A 20,714-nucleotide genomic window follows, 5' to 3' on the forward strand; every position below is an offset into this window, starting at 1 on the left:
AAATCCATTCAAATTCTTTAAAATCCCTATGAATTTTGTAGGAGTCTTAAATCCTCCTAAATCCTATCAAATCTATCACTTTTAAAATCCTTTAAAATCTTAGTTTGACTACACCTTAGTTAGTAAGATTTTAGAATCAATTCGATCTCTATGAGATGATATTCGTGCTTATATGCTATATTGTCATTTGATTCGTATAATTGCAAGTGCTAAAATTTGAGACTTAATGAGTTTAATTTTTGTTATCTAACTTATGTAACAGAGACTGAAAGAGGCATCTGTCAATTTATCATTTCCTGTACACTTATGAACCCCTCTAGTTTTGGGTACGTAACCCAATTCACCCTTCTCTCAGTTGATTAAAAGCTATTTTAAGGGCCATTGAGTGGGCCTTTTTAAAGGCCATAAATAAATGATCCAAACTACAGTCGAGTCTGAGCCCAAACCAAACTTCTTGGCCCAAATCTATGCGAACTGTGAAGAGCAAGAAACTTTCTGAACTATTATTCTCCCCAGCTTCTCTAATTTTTATTTTGCGGACCAGTGTCGGAGAAGACTGAAGAACCACAAAACAGACTCAGAGATGGCAGCTGTTCCGCCGTCATCGTTTAAGGCAAATTCTAGCTCTTCCGCGGCGGCGGACCCCAAACTCGGTCTCTTGAAGCAGATACGGAGCCACGAGGTCGCAATTGCAGAGCTCGGTGCTCTTTCATCTTCCCGGGTAATATATATATATATATATATATATATATATATATATATATGATTTATTTCGAAACGAAAAACCAAAATTTATTGTATATTTTGTTTATTTGGTCAATTAATTCTTGTAATTTGATATGCAATAACAGAGTTTTGTCGATTTCTATGCCCTGCCTATCATCCGTGCTAAAAATTTCTATCCTTTGTGAGCATGTGTTTGTTTTTTCTTCGTCGAAAAGATGATATTTTTTTTTTTCTAAACTACTCTTATTTACGGAGAAGAAGATTCGAAACCGGGTGCAAATGGCCAATTGGCCTAACTCATGTCTGCGTAAATGTTAAATTTTGCGAAATTGGTACTTACATTTTAAAGTTCTATGATTTTGTTCATGGAAAACTCTAGCTAGAAGTAACAGATAATAGCAATTAGGCTTGCATTGATCTTCGCTAATAGCAATTTAAGTACAAGCTCAACTGCCAATTGCGCTTCTCGTCATCTTGTTTGGTTGGAGTGCCTTGTTAGTTTACAGAGATGTAAATATACTTTTTTTTGATCACAGGGTGTCTATCAGAAGAATGGCAACTTGTTTTTTCGTACAACAATCGAGAAAGCATCGGCATCTGAACAAAGTAACAAGTTTTGCATCAAATCTATGGTATTTCTCTATTCGTTTAAACTTTAAGCAGCCAAAATGATTTTCTTCTTGATTGTTTATTGTGCAGAACAAATTGATTTGGCTAAAGCAAGACTAGGAAATCTGAATTCTTCTTGATATGACTTTGTTTGTGATGGTTATAGTTCGACAGCCTCTTAAGGTAAAATGCCTACCAAGTGTTGTATTTGAATGATAAAGATAGACGATTCCTTTTTATCATTACCTTTCATTGGGCTAATGATGGCTTGAGTGCTTACCATGATCCTGTCAACGAAAGAGTCCTTTTTCTATTACCTTTGACTGACTTCTGCCTCTGTTTGCAACATGCTTTTCCATGCATTTTATTTTCTCTCTTATCTATTGCTTACGACAAATTAATTTTTTGCTGTTTAAGGAGAATTATAGGAGAAACTTTCAAAATGATGTGTTTTTGTATCCGTATACAAAGTAGTCTTAAGTGTCAATTCTTGTCAATTTTTAAAAATAAAACAAGTACACTGTTGGTGGGTAAAATGCCAACCCAGGAACACATTAGTAAAGAAAAAGATTGGTATATACTCTACCTCAACGAATATAAACCAAGACATATGACTCAGAAAACAGCTGCTTTCCAATCAGCTAAAATACTAGAGAGAATGTTCCAAATCTCAGAAACACAGAAGCCCAAAGGGAAAGCTAAATTCTGAGTGAGTTTTGTTCCTTTTTTATTTTCCATATGGCTGAATAGGGGTAAATGATTAATATATATATATATATATATATATATATATATTATAAGCTGATATATCAAATCTAGTTCGATTTTGATGAGTAAAGAAGGATTATGGGGACCTAGAAAACTTGTTCCTGGCCAAAGTTTGTTGAAAATTGGTCATGTTTTTCTTTAGGCTACAGGAGATAATGGGGGTGGTGGCAATTGAACTGAGAACCATGGGTGCATGGGGTTAACGCTCTTAACTAACTGAGGAACAAGCCTCTTGCAAGAAATGGTACATTTTCAAAGAAGAGAAATTGGGTAGAGTCAATAGTTACAGAACTGTCCTCAATATAACATAGAGAATCACGAGGAGTATGCTTACCAGAAGATAATGATAGGGGGTTTAAGTTTCTCAAATGGATACAAGGGAAGTCCTTGTAATATGGACACACCACGAATGGTGTATCTGATATCAGCTCAGCATCAAGTAAACATTATGATTTGAGTATGTCTTGATGTCCAACTGGTTTATTGAAATATTAAATTTTCATCTACATGTAGGTAAAATTTGGTTACAATGTTTTAATTAACAACTCAACCAATATAAAATTTGTTAGAATGAAAGCTACAACTAACCTTTATAGTTGTCCACGTATCCGTCCAAATCTTGTATTCCTCTCATAGGTTTAAATTTAATCAAAGTTTTCAATTTTTTTAACGGGAAGAGATTATACTCCTTTGAGCTTTTCGAATCAGAAGACTAAAACTAAGATTTAGCTCGAAAATTTGTTGTTTAGAGACTTTTGTCAGTCAGACTGACCTTTTCTTGCAAGGACACAGCCCTTTGGGAAATTATTGATAATGAATGATTTGATACTTTAATTGGTGCTGTGAAACAGGATAATGAACGGGTGAACCGCTTCTTGTTGCAGACTCCTATTGGCTTTGGAGTTTACAGGACTCTTTTTCTTTGCTTTTGGTACCCCATCGACACTGCTCATTGTTTATTTCTGAAATGTCAGTTTCTACCATGGATATTTTGTAGAAGAATAGTTGTGGCAACTTTAGGAGAGGGGCGTTATGTCGTAGATTTTCCTTTCCTTTTCTTTTTCTGTAGTACGTCTGTAATTTTGCTCGTACATTGTGTTCATATTTTTTAGATAACCATAATTATCTATCGTTTCGCCAAAAATGCATCGTTTTGTATGGTAAGAGTCCAGATTTGAATGATTGGCTTTGGTAATTGGCCTTTCATAATCTGAAACCTATTCCTACTGAGACACTTTGACAACATACACCGAGCAAAAATCGAATCGGTAAAGAGTTATCTGGTCGGAACAAGATATTCCCAAACACCAATCCATCGGTTGGCTAGCACCAACTGCCAAGGGACTGCAGAGTTTGGGGTTAAGGAAAGGTAACGATTTTGGCACCAATCCATCCCTTTAAATTGGCATTCCTCGCGGACAAATCACGCGTGCAAACATCTTTCTTTTTGTGCATTGGATTACAAGTTGCGAGTAAAGAGCAATGACTCCTTACGAGTAACGAGTCAAGCAGTGTTCTTAAAGAAATTTCGTGGCAGTTACAAGGACAAACTAAAACGGTTAACTTCCAAAAAGATTACTCTTTATATATGAGAAGTTCAAACACCATTCTCCCTTTACATTATTGGAAACCACACACACCCAGATTGTCTATATGATAAAGTCTGCCTGAATAGACCATAGAAGGATTGAACTGAGAACAAACTTGTGGCTAATCGAACTCCTGGCGCGCTTGCTGAAACAACAGGACAGTAAGAGTTATAAGGGATGCATAAACTGAATTGGGTAACCTTTGCACGACCTTTCCGACCCCTGGTACGCCCTCAGTAGCTCTCTTCGTCGCCATTGCCACCGCTGGTGCTGCAACCAGTGTGAGGATGAGTCCCTGACTGACTACAACGAACGTCTCTGCTGTCAACTGCTTGATGAACTTCGCAAACTCTTCCCGGTCAATTTCTCCGTCAAGATTGAGATCATTTTGCTGCAAATATCAAGGGTAAACATTATTAAACGAATCAAACGAGTTTCTCTGAAGGAAAGTCGTTGATTGAACATTTTCTAAAAGAGAATAACGAGCTCAGAGTCTCCCGACGGTTTTTATAGGTTTTCTGAACGAGACACCTTAGACAGATTCTCAACGTGGATTCTTGCCTAACAAACAGCAGCAACAACAATCTTCCTTTGTATACAAACAGCAGAAACTTAAACAACCAAAGTCGACAAACACAGTTTCCATCAATGTCCAAACACCATCCAAAATTAATCCCATGTTTCAATCACATTTCCTGAACTAGGGAATTGCTAATGAGACATGAACGATACTTAACTCACAAAATTTTATAGCATCCGACCTGACATGCACACCGCAAACGACAATCAACCTTCTCATCATTTCATGCCTTCAGGCAAGATATCTCGACAGAAATTTAAAATATAAGTAGGCATTAGAAACAGTTTATGAAAGAGGTTCCCTTTTTCAGAGAACTAGCCAGGTGAAGACTTTCTTCAGTGCCTCGGCCAACAGGCCTACTGAAACAAGATGAATTTTGCAGCCAAACGGACTTATCTTCAAAGTTTCTAACATCTAAGTGCTTAATCGGAACAAACTGAACTTCGGTAATCAGAAGATGAAGAAACTTAAAGTCTAAACAGAGCAGAATAAATTGGTTGCGCATATAGAACCTCAAACAAACCGGTCACATCCTGCTAAACCAGACTACGTCAAGGACTGAGAGTTGCTTCTCTCTGACCACAGCAACTTAAACGTGTATCAGTTCATTTTCCATGCATAAGATAAAAGGTATGGTATATTGGTCTAGCTGTCAGAAGTTTAGAATTGAAATTTACACACCAAAGATACGAATGAAAGGTACATCGCTTGCGAGAGTAATTACTAATTACTCACTGTGCTCAAAAGATTGAAAAACTTATAAGAATATGTGCAGATAACTAGCTTTCCATAACCGAAAACAAAAATTGGATCACGAATCTTATTTGCCTAATACTGGGGACTACAACTACAACTTGACTTTTGCAGCACAGCACCTTAACTCAAGAAACATAACAGATGTACATGAAATCCGCTGCTAAATTGGATACATACCATTGAAATTTCAAAAGATATTATCCTATTTGTAAATGGTTTGAGTCTAACAAATTTCATTTCAACCGTTTGATTGTATCCAACGAAAAAAACTAGAGTACCTGCATCATAGCTTTGACTAGATCTTTGGAGGGTGGATCAAAATGCGGGCCGGGTAAACGCTTATTGATATCACTAGAACAGGAAGATTAAACAACAATCAGCTAAAATTAGCAGCATGATTTAACAATCAGTTAAAAAGACAATCGGAATACGTTTAGCACGAAAAGCTCCTCACTTGTACACAAGTAGTACACCGATGTACAGATCCTCAAAATTCAAGCTAGCCCTTCCTGTCTCATTTTTAAAATGATCAAACACCTTATCTGTAATCCTCCTTATTTGCTTTCGCCTCCATTGCTTACCTGCAATCCAGAAAAGTATCAGATACCTCATAAACATATATGTAATTAACGGTTGCTTCATGTCCGGTACCTGTAACATAACATGGCAGACTGTCTGTGCCGACGGATATCTACAAACTTACTTACGGATAATAATGCTATTTTTCGATGTCGCATAGAGAAATATCAAATTGATGATATCCATACACCATACTATAAATTGATACATAAAATCCAGTACAAGAACAAGATAAATGGAAACATGGGTATTCAAAAAGGTAACTTTCAGCTGGATCACCAAAACAACTAACACATGAATCCACAGTTCAACATCATTTGCAGATCCTACAAGTTTTCAAGGATGGAGATTGGAGAAGGCATCTAAACTAAAACTACAGATTCAGAAAAGGAAGAAAAAGAAATAAAACCCAACAGAAAACAGGGAAAACTCAGAACCGGAAAGAAAACATTAACACGATGTCGAAGGAATAGAGTTGTACCTTGTAATCTGTCGAGGATCTGTCCCATGGCGCAGTAGTGAGCTCAGTACAGAGATTTTTGCGAGTTGGTTGGATGATAAGTTGAGAATCAGAGAGTAAGAGGAGGTGGTGATCCCTTGGCATCGGAGATTTGTTTTGACTTTTTCAGGCAGCGTAATCATTACGACAAGGTCCACTGTGTTTGAGACACTTGGACCGTGCAAAGGCCGCCCCGGACAAAATAAATAGGGTTAATCTTAGTTTACTACTATTAAGTTTTACAAGGTTTTTAATATTTTAGTTTCAGTTATTTAATTATTTTAAAATTTTTTAATATCCACGTGGTGCCCATTTATTGTCCATGTAGGCGTCACATCATCAGTTAACAGTTGGTTTAACAGCAACCTTAACAGATATATAAAAGTATCCCAAGATTATAACTTTAGGTACCACTCTGGAATGAAAAAAAACTTTATATACTAAATGTTGAAAACTATAAAACTTCAGGTAATAAACTGAGATTAACCCAAATAAATATAACAAATAAAAATGGATAACTTGCCAAGTATTTTAAGTTGGAGGTTTTACACGAATTTGATATCTAATTATTAACAGTTATTATGCTTCGGTACTCAAGAATAATTTTATGTTACGGATGTTTTAACTATTAGATATAATTTGCATAACCATTAATTTTTTTTTTAATTTCATCTATTAATTTTTTGTATGAATAAGTGCTACGTATCGTTAAAAAAAATTGCATTTTCTCATTATTTTCTATTACATACCAATATAAATATTTTATATGAAAACAAAAACAAGTTTACCAATGAAAAACAATAATGAAGCACAAATAAAACTGTTTTCCGGCGCTGAGTCGAACCAAGAAGTCAAGCATACAGTAATTCCAAGTTTTGATTTGCTACAACTAATGAGTGATGATGAATGTAATATAAAAATATATTGGTCTAATCGGATAAACGGTTCTCATGGTGATAAGTTAATCGAAAGATGGGCTCGTGGTAAAAAAAAAAAAAAAAATTAGGATTTAAACCCTCGTGATGTAGTCTTTTAGCAAATTTAGTCCAAAAGTGATTGTTCGTCAAATGTCTGTTAAATGTAGAGGTATAAATGTACTTTAACGTGTGCATCTTCTTCTTCCTCGTCTCTTTGCTCTCCGTAATTTGTTCACTTTCTTCTATTTCGGGATGCTGTATTTTGCATATCTTGCATGTCAGCAAGCACATAGATTGCTTCAACTGGACCAGTACATGGGTTCCGTAATTTGCTCCGTCCACCACCCTGCTAGTGTTCACAGAGGAAGGTCTAGTGTAGGAAGTCACCCTACAAGCAGTGTTGGACTGAAGAATTTATAAGCAAAGGAATGCTGTTAGAGTTTAGGCTTTGGTGCAGCGGCTTGGTCAGACAACAGAAGCAGCTAATGGTATGAATCTGTGATTATCTTGATCACAATTAGTAATGTATTAGTAGATTAAATAATAAGTATTAGTTGAGCGATCAATTATATATGAGCTCATGCTCTTGGATGTAAGCAACAAATATATTTTACAAAAGAAATTATATACAAAAAAATAAATTGGAGCTATGCTTCTTCCTTCTGTCCTCGTCTTCCATTGCCATTGATTCTGCAAATTAGAGTTGATTGGATCATACTATTTATTGAGAGGCTCTTCGGACCCACTTACAAAAAGGTGAAACTTTTGGTTGATTTTTGTTTAAAGTTATAAATTTTGATTGAAAATCTGAAGCGGGTTTTGTGTTGATATTTGTGGGTTTGCATGATGATTTTATTTTGAGGAAAAAAGTTGGGTGAAAGTGCTTTTGGAGTTGTTTAAAGAGTTTCATTGGCTAACAAGAAGCCTTCTTCCAAGTTAATAAAGTAATTAATCAATTCAATCTCTTTACATATTTTTGAACAATTTTTGATTAATTTGTTTGTGCAATTTTTTGAGCTGTTATATTGAAGAATGTACATGTTATGGAATGAATGTGGTGCGCTAACGTGTTGATTTTAATTTTTAATAGAAAGAAGGTGACTTGGTGTTAGATAAGGCGACTGATTATGGTGCAGTAGAAATTTAGATGAACGATCATGTGCGAAGAGCGTGTGCAAAGAGCTATGCTAATTTATGTTTGGCTTTCTTGAGGTGTTCCTCTATAATACAAAATACAATATACCGAAATGGAAAGAAAATGAAATACAAAATTATAGAAAGAGAGAGAGAGAGAGTTGAGAGATGAGAAAGAAGATTGTACACACGTTAATGTACATTTTCTCCTATATTTAACAAAAAAATCACTTTTAGATCAAATTTACTAACGGATTACAACATGAAGATTTAAATCTTAATTTTTTTACCATAGAGACTACTTTCTAATTACCTTGTCACCATGAAGATAGGATAAGCCAAATATATTTACACACATTTGGAGCAAAAAAGTAAAATAAAATGACACACACCAGAAGATGTTCGATTACGAAATGACACAAGGGGAGGGAAGTCCATAGGCAAGGGCCCATAAACATATGAAAATCTTCACATATATATATAATAAATAAAATAAAAAATAAAAAATGATGGTTTTTTTTTTTTAATCCTTAACGATAAAATCAACTAGTTCAGCATTTAATAAATTTTATTTAAAAGTTATGTCAGTATGAAAAATAATGTAAACACATATAGTAAGATTTAGAGTTTTTATCACAAATGGTTTCTGGAATTGGTCCTCAATATCAAGATGGTCTCTAAAATTAAAAATCAATCAATGTAATCCCTAAAAATAGGTGTTGCAAATCAATATTGTTTTTCCGTCACAATTCCATTAAAATTTCATTAAGTGCTAATGTGGCATAAATTGACCCCACAAGATTTGCGGGTTTTTATCACGAATGATTCCTAAAATTGACTCAAATCATCAAGATGGTACCTAAAATTGAAAATCGATCAATGTAGTCCTTGAAAATAGGTGTTGCAAATCAATATAATCCTTCCACCACAATTCTGTAAAAAAAAAATTTGTTATGTGTTGATGTGGATTTAATAATTAATTAAAAAATTTGTCTAAATACTTTTTTGCACAATGGAATTTTTTTTTCTTATAGTAGGGCATATTGCGAAGAGAGATCTCTTCCATAAATTCTCAAAGGTACAAGACATAATCCAGGCCTATATGGAAATATTTTCAACCAACAATAGATGCACCTCGGTCATAACCTCATTATCTCAAGGCAGACATCGTCGTTCTTTGGATCACCAAACCACCAGGAAGTGCCGAACAAGCTCTCTAAGATTAAGGTTGTGAGGAAGTTGATCGCTTAAATATCAACGGTCATGTCCCATAAGTTGTTGCCAATCGGCCAAGCCGTCACCAAATGTGATATCTATCCAGGTTCAATTAGGTGAAGGTGTCGAAGTGTGTGAAGATAGGTGTATTGAGATTTTTTTTTTTGAGAATAGGGAGCGAACGAGGTAGAGAAATGTGGACTAGGATCGGAGATGATTGCCGAATTGGGTTTTTTGGTTGACAATTTTTATTAACTATTAAATTATTAAGCCTATTTGTAATTGTTTTTAGTTTAATTAGACTTGTGTGACCATTTATGTGTCAAATCAGCATATAACAAAATTGTGACCGAATGACTACATTGATTTGAGACACTTACTTGCAGGACTACATTGATCAATTTTCAATTTGAAGTACCATTTTGATGTCGTAGGTCAATTTCAGGGATCATTTTGATGCCGCAGATCAATTTCAAGGATCATTTGTGAGAAAAAATGACTTATGTGGCAGGGCCCTATTTATGTGCCATATCACCACTTAACATGATTTTTAACATAATTGTGACAAAATGATCACATTGATTTGTGATATCTATTTTCAAGGACTACATTGATTGATTTTCAATTTAAGGATCATCTTAATGGTGATGATCAATTCTAAAGATCATTTGTGATAAAAAGTGGAGGCAACGATGATGCTAAATGTGGGTTGTCGTGGTTGGAGGTGTAAACACATGTACTGTTTTCTCCTGAAAAGCAAACCACTCTACTCTAAAGCAGAATTAACAACATTAACAATCATTGGATTATCACCAAAGACCTCATATACCATCAACAACAATATCCGTCATACAAAAAATGACTTTTCTTTATAATTAAATAGTTCCGTAGTAATTAACAACAAACAAATGAAACATGATTTGTATCAACTTTCACACAAAATAGAGAATAAGATAGATTTTACAAATCTTATTGTTGTTAAATTAATTTGAATTTTGGAATGATATATGAATTGAGGGACCGACGGACCGTTGTGAGAAGAGAATATCAAATGTTTATTAATTTTATGTCATATAAATATAATAAATATGTTAGAGTTAATGGTGCTATGTAACTGACAGTTCCAATTTGGAACATGAAAAAATAGGTTTGAATTTGTTGAATACTGACCAATAAGAGGAAGATTGTAAATGAAAGAAGTATATAGGAGGAGGGTTGCACAAAAAAGTCAGGATTGCAAATAGTTTTTAGTAAAATTCCAAGTGCTTGAAAACCCCATTAGTTGCATCTCCAATGTATGATTCATTAAAGTTAGGCATACAAAGGACAAACATGTCTAACATAGTGAAGTGCAGGTAAATTTTCATGGCCCTGATGGAAAATGGTAGTGATTAAGAAGCCATGGTTAACCTTCCGTTGCTTGTGTTGAATTGCGGTATGTTTACTTCTTGAGGAAGAAGATGGTACTTTATGCCAAGGTTTTGGAAAATTTTCTTTAACTCGAACACAAGCTCTGATCTTCGAGCACTCTTTTCCCCATAATTTTGATGGTTCATGGTGTGTTGAACACACAGCGTCATTTTCATCTTGTCCACATTCTCTATCTCCTTCACTAGGATTGAGTGTTTTTGGTTCCAATACTTCGGCCTGCTCTCAAGGTATCTGCACAAATTCCATGCAACATTTGTAACCAAAAAATAATTCCTCAACATAGTGTTAAAATATGTAATGATGTTGTAGTTTAAAGTGTTTTCCTGTGACTTTTCATAGTAAAAGACTAACAAGTTTACATGTTGCATGCATGTGAGAGAAAAATATGGAATATAAAATTTAGAGAGAAGTGTGGAAGAGTTGATTTTTTTTTTCTTCTATTATTTGAATGTGTAAAATTACTAATCTATTCTTATTATATAAATGTTGTTTATTGCAACTAATCTATCCTTATTTTCAGAAAAAGGTTTAGCATATGACATACATATAATTCAACGGTAACGATATATTAAACTTAAACTTAAGCTTTTATAATCAGCGTGAAGTATATATATTACCTTAATAATTTCGATCATGTAACCTAGTAAAAATGGAAATATATATGCATAGTAGATGAGATGGGTTGCTTACGATTGTATGGACTTCTTGAGTGCAGAAACATCATCAACTGGAGTAGAGACATCAATTGTGAAATCAACAGTGTCAGCCATATCTGGACTCCTTCTGAAATTACTAATTGGTTTTGTAAGAAGCACAGAATTTGGGTAGTATATTTTCTCATTGTCGTATCTTAAGAAAACGGTTGATAAAATGTTCATCTCTTCTACAATCATCTGCATAAAAATAAGTATTCAACGTTAAATTTATATGATCCTAGAGGAAATAACAAGGCCAATTCCAAAACCATGCTTATGCAATGTTTAGTATTGATAGGGTTACTTTATTTTCTTCACTAAGGGTAAATTCTAATGAATTCAGCTAAGGCATAGTGATGGAGAAATACATCATAAAAAGTTAAATAGGAGGAAAGGGCACTACATGAGCTGATCAAGAGGCATGCGAGGAGAATTTGAAATGAATGAGTCATTTATAATTCTCTTTTACGTATCTTTGTAATATTCATGTAGTGCATTTTCTAATTTCTAACATCCATCTTTTTGTGGCTATTTTTTTTTAATTTTGCATAAATGCTTGAAATTTGAAAATACCTCACCTAAACATTACCCTAAATAATTTGACGTACAATACTTTTTTCATCTCCAACATTAAGACTTGTGACAACAGATTATCCTAATTTTTGCTCAATTTTAAGCCTCATTTATTTGTAGTGCTCTAAATTTTCATTCTTTCATGAGATTATTATTTATTTTATGAAATTGTATTTTCTATTTTATTTACACCTTAGAAAACATGTATTCCTTTCCATCCCCTACTCAGAACACCTTTTCTTTTTGTAAGTTATTATCATATTCACAATATTATATTTACACTCTAGAAAGTCGTGGGTCACCACAAGTTTGCATCTTTTTCGGCCAAATTTTTCAGCCGGCCAAAATTTTAGAAATCAAATGATGTAGATGTTGATGATTGAATTATTAGTTAAGTGTTAATTAACATGCTTATTTCTTATTGATGACACATCATTTGATTTGCAAATTTGGTAGTTTTAACAAAACACTTTCTGTTCATTTTTAACGAAAAATCACATTTTTATTTTTTTCAGATACTATTCACTACACGTTTATTTATTCTCTTTCATTAAAACTAAAGTTTTTTTTTACTTTTGTTAGTTTTCCTTTAAAAATTTGATCTTCCTAGTATTATCTTTACAAAAAATTACTCCTCAAGACCTTCTCTATGTACGTACCTATAATTTGGGACCGCAAGATAATCGAAATTTTTTTTTCTAAGAGATGAATGAAGAAGAAAGGTTTGTACAATGGGTTGTTAATATAATTTCCTAAAGAAGGTATTCCAAAAAATAAAATATATAAATATATCTGACCTGCACGCCATCCACCACACATCGATCACCAACATCGAAAGGGTGCATCACAAACACAAAGATGATGGACTCGAACATAGTTTTGCACATGTTCTGGAACATGAATCCCACAAGCAGCAGTTGAGACGTAACAACAAAGATCACCTTAGTAGTGGCCAGACCCATCACCAAAAGGCTCACCACGGTTATAATTACAAGGGTCCCTTAGATATAAGTCCATGCAACACTTATTTCCTTGACAAAAACCCATATCATTTTAAACATCCAAATAAAACCCAAATTTGAAGTAGACTGCCATGTAAACAATTAAATACCTATTATTTTCAAACTATTTACAATTGTGCCACAACACTCTAATTATATTAATGAATTTAATTATCCACCATAATTGTGGGAAATAAGTGCCTTATTATTATAAAATTATCTACTTTATACTTCTCTTACCATCATATGTTTCATTTCGTTTATTTGTTTGACAATCATTGTAGGTAAATTATTTTGCATGTATGTATTAGGTACTTTGTTAAAATTATATATATATGCATGCAAATAATTTATCTATATTTTTATGTAAAATAATATGTAATTAATTAATTTTGAATCAATTGGCTAAAAACATTTATTTATTTTGTAGGTAAATTATTTTTCATGTGATAATACATATATACTAGCCACATTTTGTTATTATTATATAGAGTGTGCAATCAATCTACATTCTTTTATTTTGTAGGTAAATTATTTTGCATGTAGGTAAATTGTTATATATATATATATATATTTGCAAAATATTGGTATTTAATTAATTTTGAATAAAAAATATTTATTTATTTTGTAGGTAAATTATTTTGCATGTATCATTACATAATTTACTAGGAACTTATATTGTTATTATATATATGTTGTGCAAAATAATTTACCTATTTTATATTTAAAATATTGATAATTTTGAATAAAATAACTTTTTGATATTTGTAGGATATACTAATTTACTTGTTAGCATCATGTGAAAACAAATATATAAGGAACATTGGTATCATGTAAATTTTTGTTATTAAATGCATATGAATCATGACATTTAACTTTTTTTCCAAATCTCCATAAGGTATTTGAAGACATTTAATTGAATGAAATAATGTAAAATAAAATGTAGATAATAAGTGAGAGACCCAAAGTAAGTGTTATTAAGGGTAATTTAGACATCAACAAATACAAATTTTGCCAAGTCAAACTTAATTATGGATATTACTTAGTTGGAGCCTAGTCATTGGGTTTTTGTTAGAGAAACTTACCATGATGGGTTTTAGTTAAAGAAAATTGAATTCTAAGGGGTGTGCTCATATTTTCAGTAATTACAATTACGACTGCACTCGCCAACTTGTGAAGTTGTTGGACAGCAGTCTTGGTATCATTCAAGGAGTGAGCCAATGCTTTGCGCTCAATATAGGCATACACCTATAAAACCCGTCAAACAATCTTAAATTATTATCAGAGAACGAGTAATGCTATTTAGACAGACAAACTGATCTTGTTACGGACACACACTGCAATTTAATTAGCTTTGTATGTCTATATAGTTCAATGTGTGCTGTTTTGATTTCATTTAGTGCCATGTTTGTTGTCTCTTTCCTTTAGTTTCTGGCGACATCATTAAATATTGACCGAGGAAATTGCTATTTGTAAACTATTGAAACTCACCACCCAATTTCTGAAGGAAGACTTCGTTATTTTTCCAGTTTCAATTGCTCCTTCAAAGAGAGGAAATATGGTGTGAGTTTCATCACTCTTCAAGAACCGTAGTAAATCTTCCTCTTCTATGTATCTGTATAAGGACGCCATAAGAAAAATATAACTTTGAGAATGGTATTCATCGAGGCCTGGTCGGTCTCAATTATCTAAAGGATACGGTGCATAAACAAAAATATCTAATTAAAACCAAAACGTTAGCTAAATTATGATATCAATGAGTTCATGCATGCTCATTGCTCAGTATGTAGATATAATAACAATTGAAAACAATCAAGCCAAAAAGACTATTGTAAGGACTTGAAACTTAGTTAATTTAGATTATTCAGATTTTTGGCATGTTTCGAGTTCCATACCTCACTGTTTTAAGATACCATCAAACTCGATACTATATCAGTATGGTTTCTCAACGTACGTCGTTGAGCATGCTTAAATTTTAACAAAAACTAAATAAATAAATAAGGATAATGTTAGGAAGAAGAGCCAAATAGATAGATAAATAGACACGTCTAATTTCTTTTATCTACCACTTAGTATGACGGTGTAGTGGTATTCCACTTCACTTATAAGTGAAAGGTCTTAGGTTTGATTATCGCTAAAGGCAATTTTGAATCACATTATTGCTAGCTCATTGTGAAGTTAAGTTGACCCCCTCTGCTTTAATATAAATAATATTGTTTGTTAAAAAAAAATTCTTTTATTAAGCATAATGATGCGAATTGGGCTTTAATGAGTTCAAATATGCAACTTAATTAAAATTTTAAACTAAATTTTATAAACCAAATAATATGAATTATGATGATTGAATTATTATTTAAATATTTATTTTTTATTAATATTATTCAATAAATAAATAAGGGTACAGTTTTACAGAAATGTAGTGCATCTTTCAGTGCACCACCCAACTCGTGTGTCCAGGTGTGCCAGCTGTGTGCCATTTATACCCATAAATCGCTACGGTGCTATTGTGCTCAAGGACGTTGAATGATAAGGGTTTATACCCACAAATCGCTATTGTGCTCAAGGACGTGCGTTGAATGATAAGGGTAGATGCCATGACCACTATTGACATTTGGTAGTCGTGGGTAGATGCCATAACCACTATTGACATTTGGATTGTGAAAGGTTTTTACTAAAAAATAGTTTTTAAAATTGGTATAACTTTTAATTTTAGTTTTTTAGATTTAAAATTAATATAAATGATAATTAAGATTGTTCATCGTCAATTATTTTTATGCTTTTGTGAAAAATTTCCGTTATATTAAACAAACACCAGTTCAAGTGGAGTGTTTATTTTGACAAAACACCCTCAATTTACCAAAGATATGACCAAAATGATTGACGGTGGACAATCTCAGAAACCATTTTTATCAATTTTAAATCTTAGGAACCAAAGTGAAGAGCTATGTGAGTTTAAAAATCGTTTTGGCTAAAATACTGAATTATGAATACAATGAGTGCCCTTCTTATATGTACAACACTACAACTAATATATTGCAAGAAAAATCCCTTTATTTCTGTATATTGAAGTAATTGTGCTATGGCTCCCAATTAAAAGGGCATAAAATTTTAATCAAACACACTACACTTATTGATTAAATAAGTAAGAAGCTCTCAATTAGGAGGCTCTAAGATTTCTTTGTATCATCATTACAAGCAGAGAGCACACACTTTGTGTATGCGAACAATTTCTCTTAATAAGTGCATATTTTTTTTAAATATTACATAATTACTGTTTTGTCCTCTTTATGTAAATATTGTGTATCAAAAGTGAGGATAAAATTGGAAAAATAAGTATATGATTGTCATTTTCTCAAAAAAAAAAAGGGTAAAATATGAAAAATAGGGATATGATTGTCATTTTGTTAAAAGGTACAAAATTACTATTTTGCCCTTCTTTTGTCAATAGTGTGTATCAAAAGTGAGGGCAAAATTAAAAAAAAAAGGGAAAAAAGTTGACAAGGAGGGTTCTCTTAATAGAGTACTAGCATATGAGCACACACAAAGTGTGTGAGAGAATTTTTTATTTTTGTTTTTGAAATAGAAGGAGAGAGGAAGAGAATGATAGAGAATGTGGGAGTGGGAAGGTTTTTTTTTATTTTTATTTATATATTTTATTTTATTTTATTTTATTATTTTAATTAGAGATATGTTAGGAGTAGGTGAGGCTTTGAAAAAAAAACAGCAAAATTTGATTATGTGAAATTACATTTCTGCCCCATATTTCTTATTCATGTTCTGTTTTAATTAGAAGGTTAAACTGATACTTTTATAGAATTTTGATTGACAATGAGTGTTTTATTAATTAGTAGAGATCATCATTATATAACAAGTGTACTCATAAACCAAGTCTAGTTAATGCATACTTTTGTAGGCTAAAAAAACTTAAAAATGAGACACCTTTTGAGCCTCAGTAAGATTTTAATTTGGCATATATACTGTGTTCTGAGGGCGCCAATATAATATCACACAATAGAACATATTATGTCTAATAAACATTCAACATTAAAAAGAATTTGAAATCAAATTATAAAAGACAACACAACATCTCAAACCGTCTAATAAGAGAACTGTTTGTATACAAACAATAAATTTATTGTTTTTGTTGGCCAGGCATAGAAAAACTATGCATAATAATTTTATGGCATGTATACTTATAATAAATGGAATTTGAAAGAATATGTATCATTCTTATTTATGTGTTCACTAACAATAATGTGATTGAAAAAATAAATCTGTCCCAGCATGGCATAGCATTAAAATGAAGGTGTGTATATCCCGTTAATATACGTACATGGATTGTTTATCTCATACCCATTCTTGTTCATCTCTCATTTTTTGTAAGTAAGCATGTCGTTATATATAGTAGAGCATAAAAACATTATCAATGGATGTGTTAAGTGACACTCGAGGGTTTCATATTTGAAAAGTATTCCATTAATCAAGGAGATAACTGGTAGAAGGGACCGTATATAAAAAATTAATCAAGGAGATAACTATGCATCAAGCATGTTCATTTCATGGTCCAAAATTGAAAAAATAAGCAAAAGTTAGAAAGCGACCGTATATATATATATATATATATATATATATATATATATATATATATATATATGTATGTATATATATAATTATTTCAAATGTATGATGAACCATCAGTAGTGTCTCAAGCACTTACTATATATTAAGTGATAAAAATAACTGAAAATTTAACTTTCCCCCTCCAAACTCATTTTTTCTAGCCTCTAGCCCATCATAAAATATTTATTCGAATAAAACCCAATGATTAGGATCCAACTAATCAACTTACCAAATTAAGTTTGTATGTCCGTTTTTATATTTTTTGGATCCCTAATATACCCCTTCTAAGCTAGTATGGAAAGTTCTTGTAATTTTGTTTTAATTGATCACGTGCATTGAATTTGGCAAGGCCTTGTAGCCATGAAATATGGGTCTAGATAGAGGAATTAATTTGGAATTTTTTTTTTTAATTTCTACAATAAATTTCAATTTGAATATACCTAATTTAGTGTTTATTTTCAACAATATCTATTGTTTAATTTTATGAAAATAATTTACCTACTATGAAAATTAATTTTATGAAAACAATATCAATTATTTAATTTTATACCTACAGTATAATTACATGAAAATAGTTTACTTACTATGAAAATTAATTTTTTTGAAAACAATATCTATTGTTTAATTTTATGAAATAATTTACCTACTGTATAAGTACATGAAAAAATTTACCTACTATGAAAATTAATTTTTTGAAAACAATATCTATTATTGTTTGATTTTATGAAAATAATTTACCTACGGTATAATTACATGAAAATTAATGTGCCTACTTTTTAAATTTGTGACAAAATTAATTTACCTACTTCTTTTTATGGTATTAGTATACATAAATGTAGAATATATGTCCGTATATATTTGATCTAATTAGATTTTGGATTGGAGGAGTTCACACAATATAAAAAATATACTAAACAAATTAAATGTCTAGCAAAAAGAAATGTATAAGAGATTTGGTGGCATGATTTTGTAAATAAACACAAATTCATGGACATCTTTTATCTAACATGACATCATCTTTAAAATTTGGGTTTTATTTAGAAGTTATAATATATATGGGTTTTTGTCTAGAGTTTAAAAGTTGCAAGGGTTTAAATCTAAAGAACCCAAAAAAATAATAAAGAGGGTTGGCGTGATATCTTAATCTAGTACTCACTGAGGATGCACCATATGCTATTTTAAATATGTAAATTATTAAGTGGAAGTAAAAGTATATTAGCTAGGGAAAGTGAAAAGTGAAAAACTTACTTAGCACCAGGCTTGGCAACGTTCTTGAAAATCCTTCGACCACTATTTCTGGCCTCCCATTCACTTGTAATCTCCGACTCTGCATTTCCAAAATCATTTATAGTTCTCGAAATCGTGGACAACCCCGAAGACTTAACGTAGTTTACAAGCCTCTTCACGCTCCACGCCGTTGCTCTTCTCGTCATGCTCAACCTTCTAAGCTTGTCCATGTCAATCCTCCTCGACCCTTCTCGCCTATAAGACCTTGAAACTGGATGAGACTTGTCTCTCAGCCTTGCGGGCAACGACCTCGAAGCCTGAAAACGATGATTGGGAAGCTCCCTTTCGTCCTCGTCTAGTGGAGGCCCAGATAGGGTTTCCAAAATATAGTGGTGGAAAACACTCTCTTTCATGCGATCAAAGAATGTAGCTACATGAAACGAGGATGCCAAGACTTTAACAAACAAAATCTTAAGCAGCCATATCGTGGCTCCTATTAGCACGGCGATAAGAGCACGAAAGACTTTCTTGAGGACCTTGCTGTGCTTGTCAGGGAACATGATCGTCCAAGCAACTAAAACAAGGCCTAACCAAGCACAATTTTGGAAACTCTTCCTCAAACCAAACACAAAGTAGAGTACCTTTTCTCTAAGCATGAAGTTTCTCTCTATGAGAAAGACAAGAAACCCCACAACCCAACCAGAGACTAAACGCCCACAAAACAAAACCATGACCATTAGACACCATTTCCATATCTCCAAATCCCATTTCACTTTATTTTTCAGAACATCTAGGGTTAGGGAGCATACCAAGCAAGTCATTATTATGAGAAACAAAGTCCACTCAATTACAGTTCGCTTGTTTATCTTTCTCTTCCTTCTCTTTCGGTGCTTTCCGTGCTTGCCGTCACCATCTTCATCGTCTTCATTTTCGTACCAGTCTTCATCGTCATCTTCATCCGTGGACGAGTAATTTTCTTGGGATGGGTTTAAGTGTTGGAGTTCTTCCGATTCGAGAATTGTTCGTGGTGGCAAAGGGTACTTAATCTCCTCAAACCGTGACCGGGGCTTCGAGAAGTTTAGGCGTCTAAGGGTTTTTGCACTTGGTAAGGGTTGTGGGATTGAAATATTTGAGTCTGGTTGGGGTGACTGTTTGAGTTTAGGGTTTGCTTGGTCTATGGTGACTATCACATGCTCTGTGTTGCTCTTCTGGACCTCCATGGCTTGCCTTCAACTCTCAGAAAGAAAAAACAAAAAACAAAAAACAAAAGTATACTTGGATGGAAGACTGGAAATCTGTTGGGTTCCCTCTAGGATAAAAGATTCAAGAAGAAAACATCATTGATCAATGGAAGCAAGATGTTGTTCTCTCTCTCTCTCTCTCTGACACTCTCTATCTCTCTCTCTCTGTCTCTCTCTCTCCACTAAATATTCTAGATTGTAGATGAAGACTGCAATTCTCATGTTTTACTTATGAATCATTACTTTAATTTTGTGGGGAACACTTTGTAAGAAGGATGAAGTTCAAAAGTGTGATCCATGTGAGGAAGTTATCAATGGTCAAAACAAAGCCACTTGTCAAAAGATTAAATAGGTTGTTATACATATAGTTGGTTAGTTAGAATCTGGTGCTTTGGTTAGAGGGAGTTGGTTAGAGTGAGTTAGTTGATATAAGGAGGTAGTTAAAGAGGAGTACTTGCTCTGCAAGTTTAGAAAACTTCTATATAAGTGAACAATGTAAATCGTATGGTTCCTAATGAAGAAAAACATTCTCTACTGATACAATTTTCTCTCAT

At 32.9% G+C, this 20,714-nt stretch overlaps 2 protein-coding genes and 1 non-coding gene across 3 annotated transcripts; 1 reads left to right on the forward strand and 2 right to left on the reverse strand.

Moving 5' to 3' along the window:
• The first annotated feature begins 517 nt into the window (after positions 1–517).
• On the forward strand, positions 518–3,247 carry LOC103951677. The gene is made up of 4 exons (XR_007258940.1): positions 518–721; positions 1,263–1,332; positions 1,426–1,518; positions 2,955–3,247. It is a non-coding gene; the product is annotated as an uncharacterized LOC103951677 (transcript).
• Positions 3,248–3,667: 420 nt separating this feature from the next.
• LOC103951678 lies at positions 3,668–6,247 on the reverse strand. The gene is made up of 4 exons (XM_009363109.3): positions 6,089–6,247; positions 5,483–5,609; positions 5,307–5,379; positions 3,668–4,083 (listed from the first exon to the last, which is right to left on the reverse strand). The coding sequence occupies exons 1-4, from the start codon at positions 6,114–6,116 to the stop codon at positions 3,814–3,816; spliced, it is 498 nt and encodes a 165-aa protein (XP_009361384.1). The 5' UTR covers positions 6,117–6,247; the 3' UTR covers positions 3,668–3,813.
• Positions 6,248–10,549: 4,302 nt separating this feature from the next.
• Positions 10,550–20,349, reverse strand: LOC103951680 (mechanosensitive ion channel protein 10-like). Its single transcript, XM_048586070.1, has 6 exons — positions 18,941–20,349; positions 14,564–14,687; positions 14,224–14,320; positions 12,869–13,065; positions 11,494–11,696; positions 10,550–11,034 (listed from the first exon to the last, which is right to left on the reverse strand). The coding sequence occupies exons 1-6, from the start codon at positions 20,137–20,139 to the stop codon at positions 10,764–10,766; spliced, it is 2,091 nt and encodes a 696-aa protein (XP_048442027.1). The 5' UTR covers positions 20,140–20,349; the 3' UTR covers positions 10,550–10,763.
• Between the last annotated feature and the right edge of the window lie 365 nt (positions 20,350–20,714).

The sequence above is a fragment of a genome, unplaced genomic scaffold, assembly GCF_019419815.1.
Source record: "Pyrus x bretschneideri cultivar Hongxiangsu unplaced genomic scaffold, Pyrus_bretschneideri_v1 Contig24, whole genome shotgun sequence".
Taxonomy (NCBI): Eukaryota; Viridiplantae; Streptophyta; class Magnoliopsida; order Rosales; family Rosaceae; genus Pyrus; species Pyrus x bretschneideri.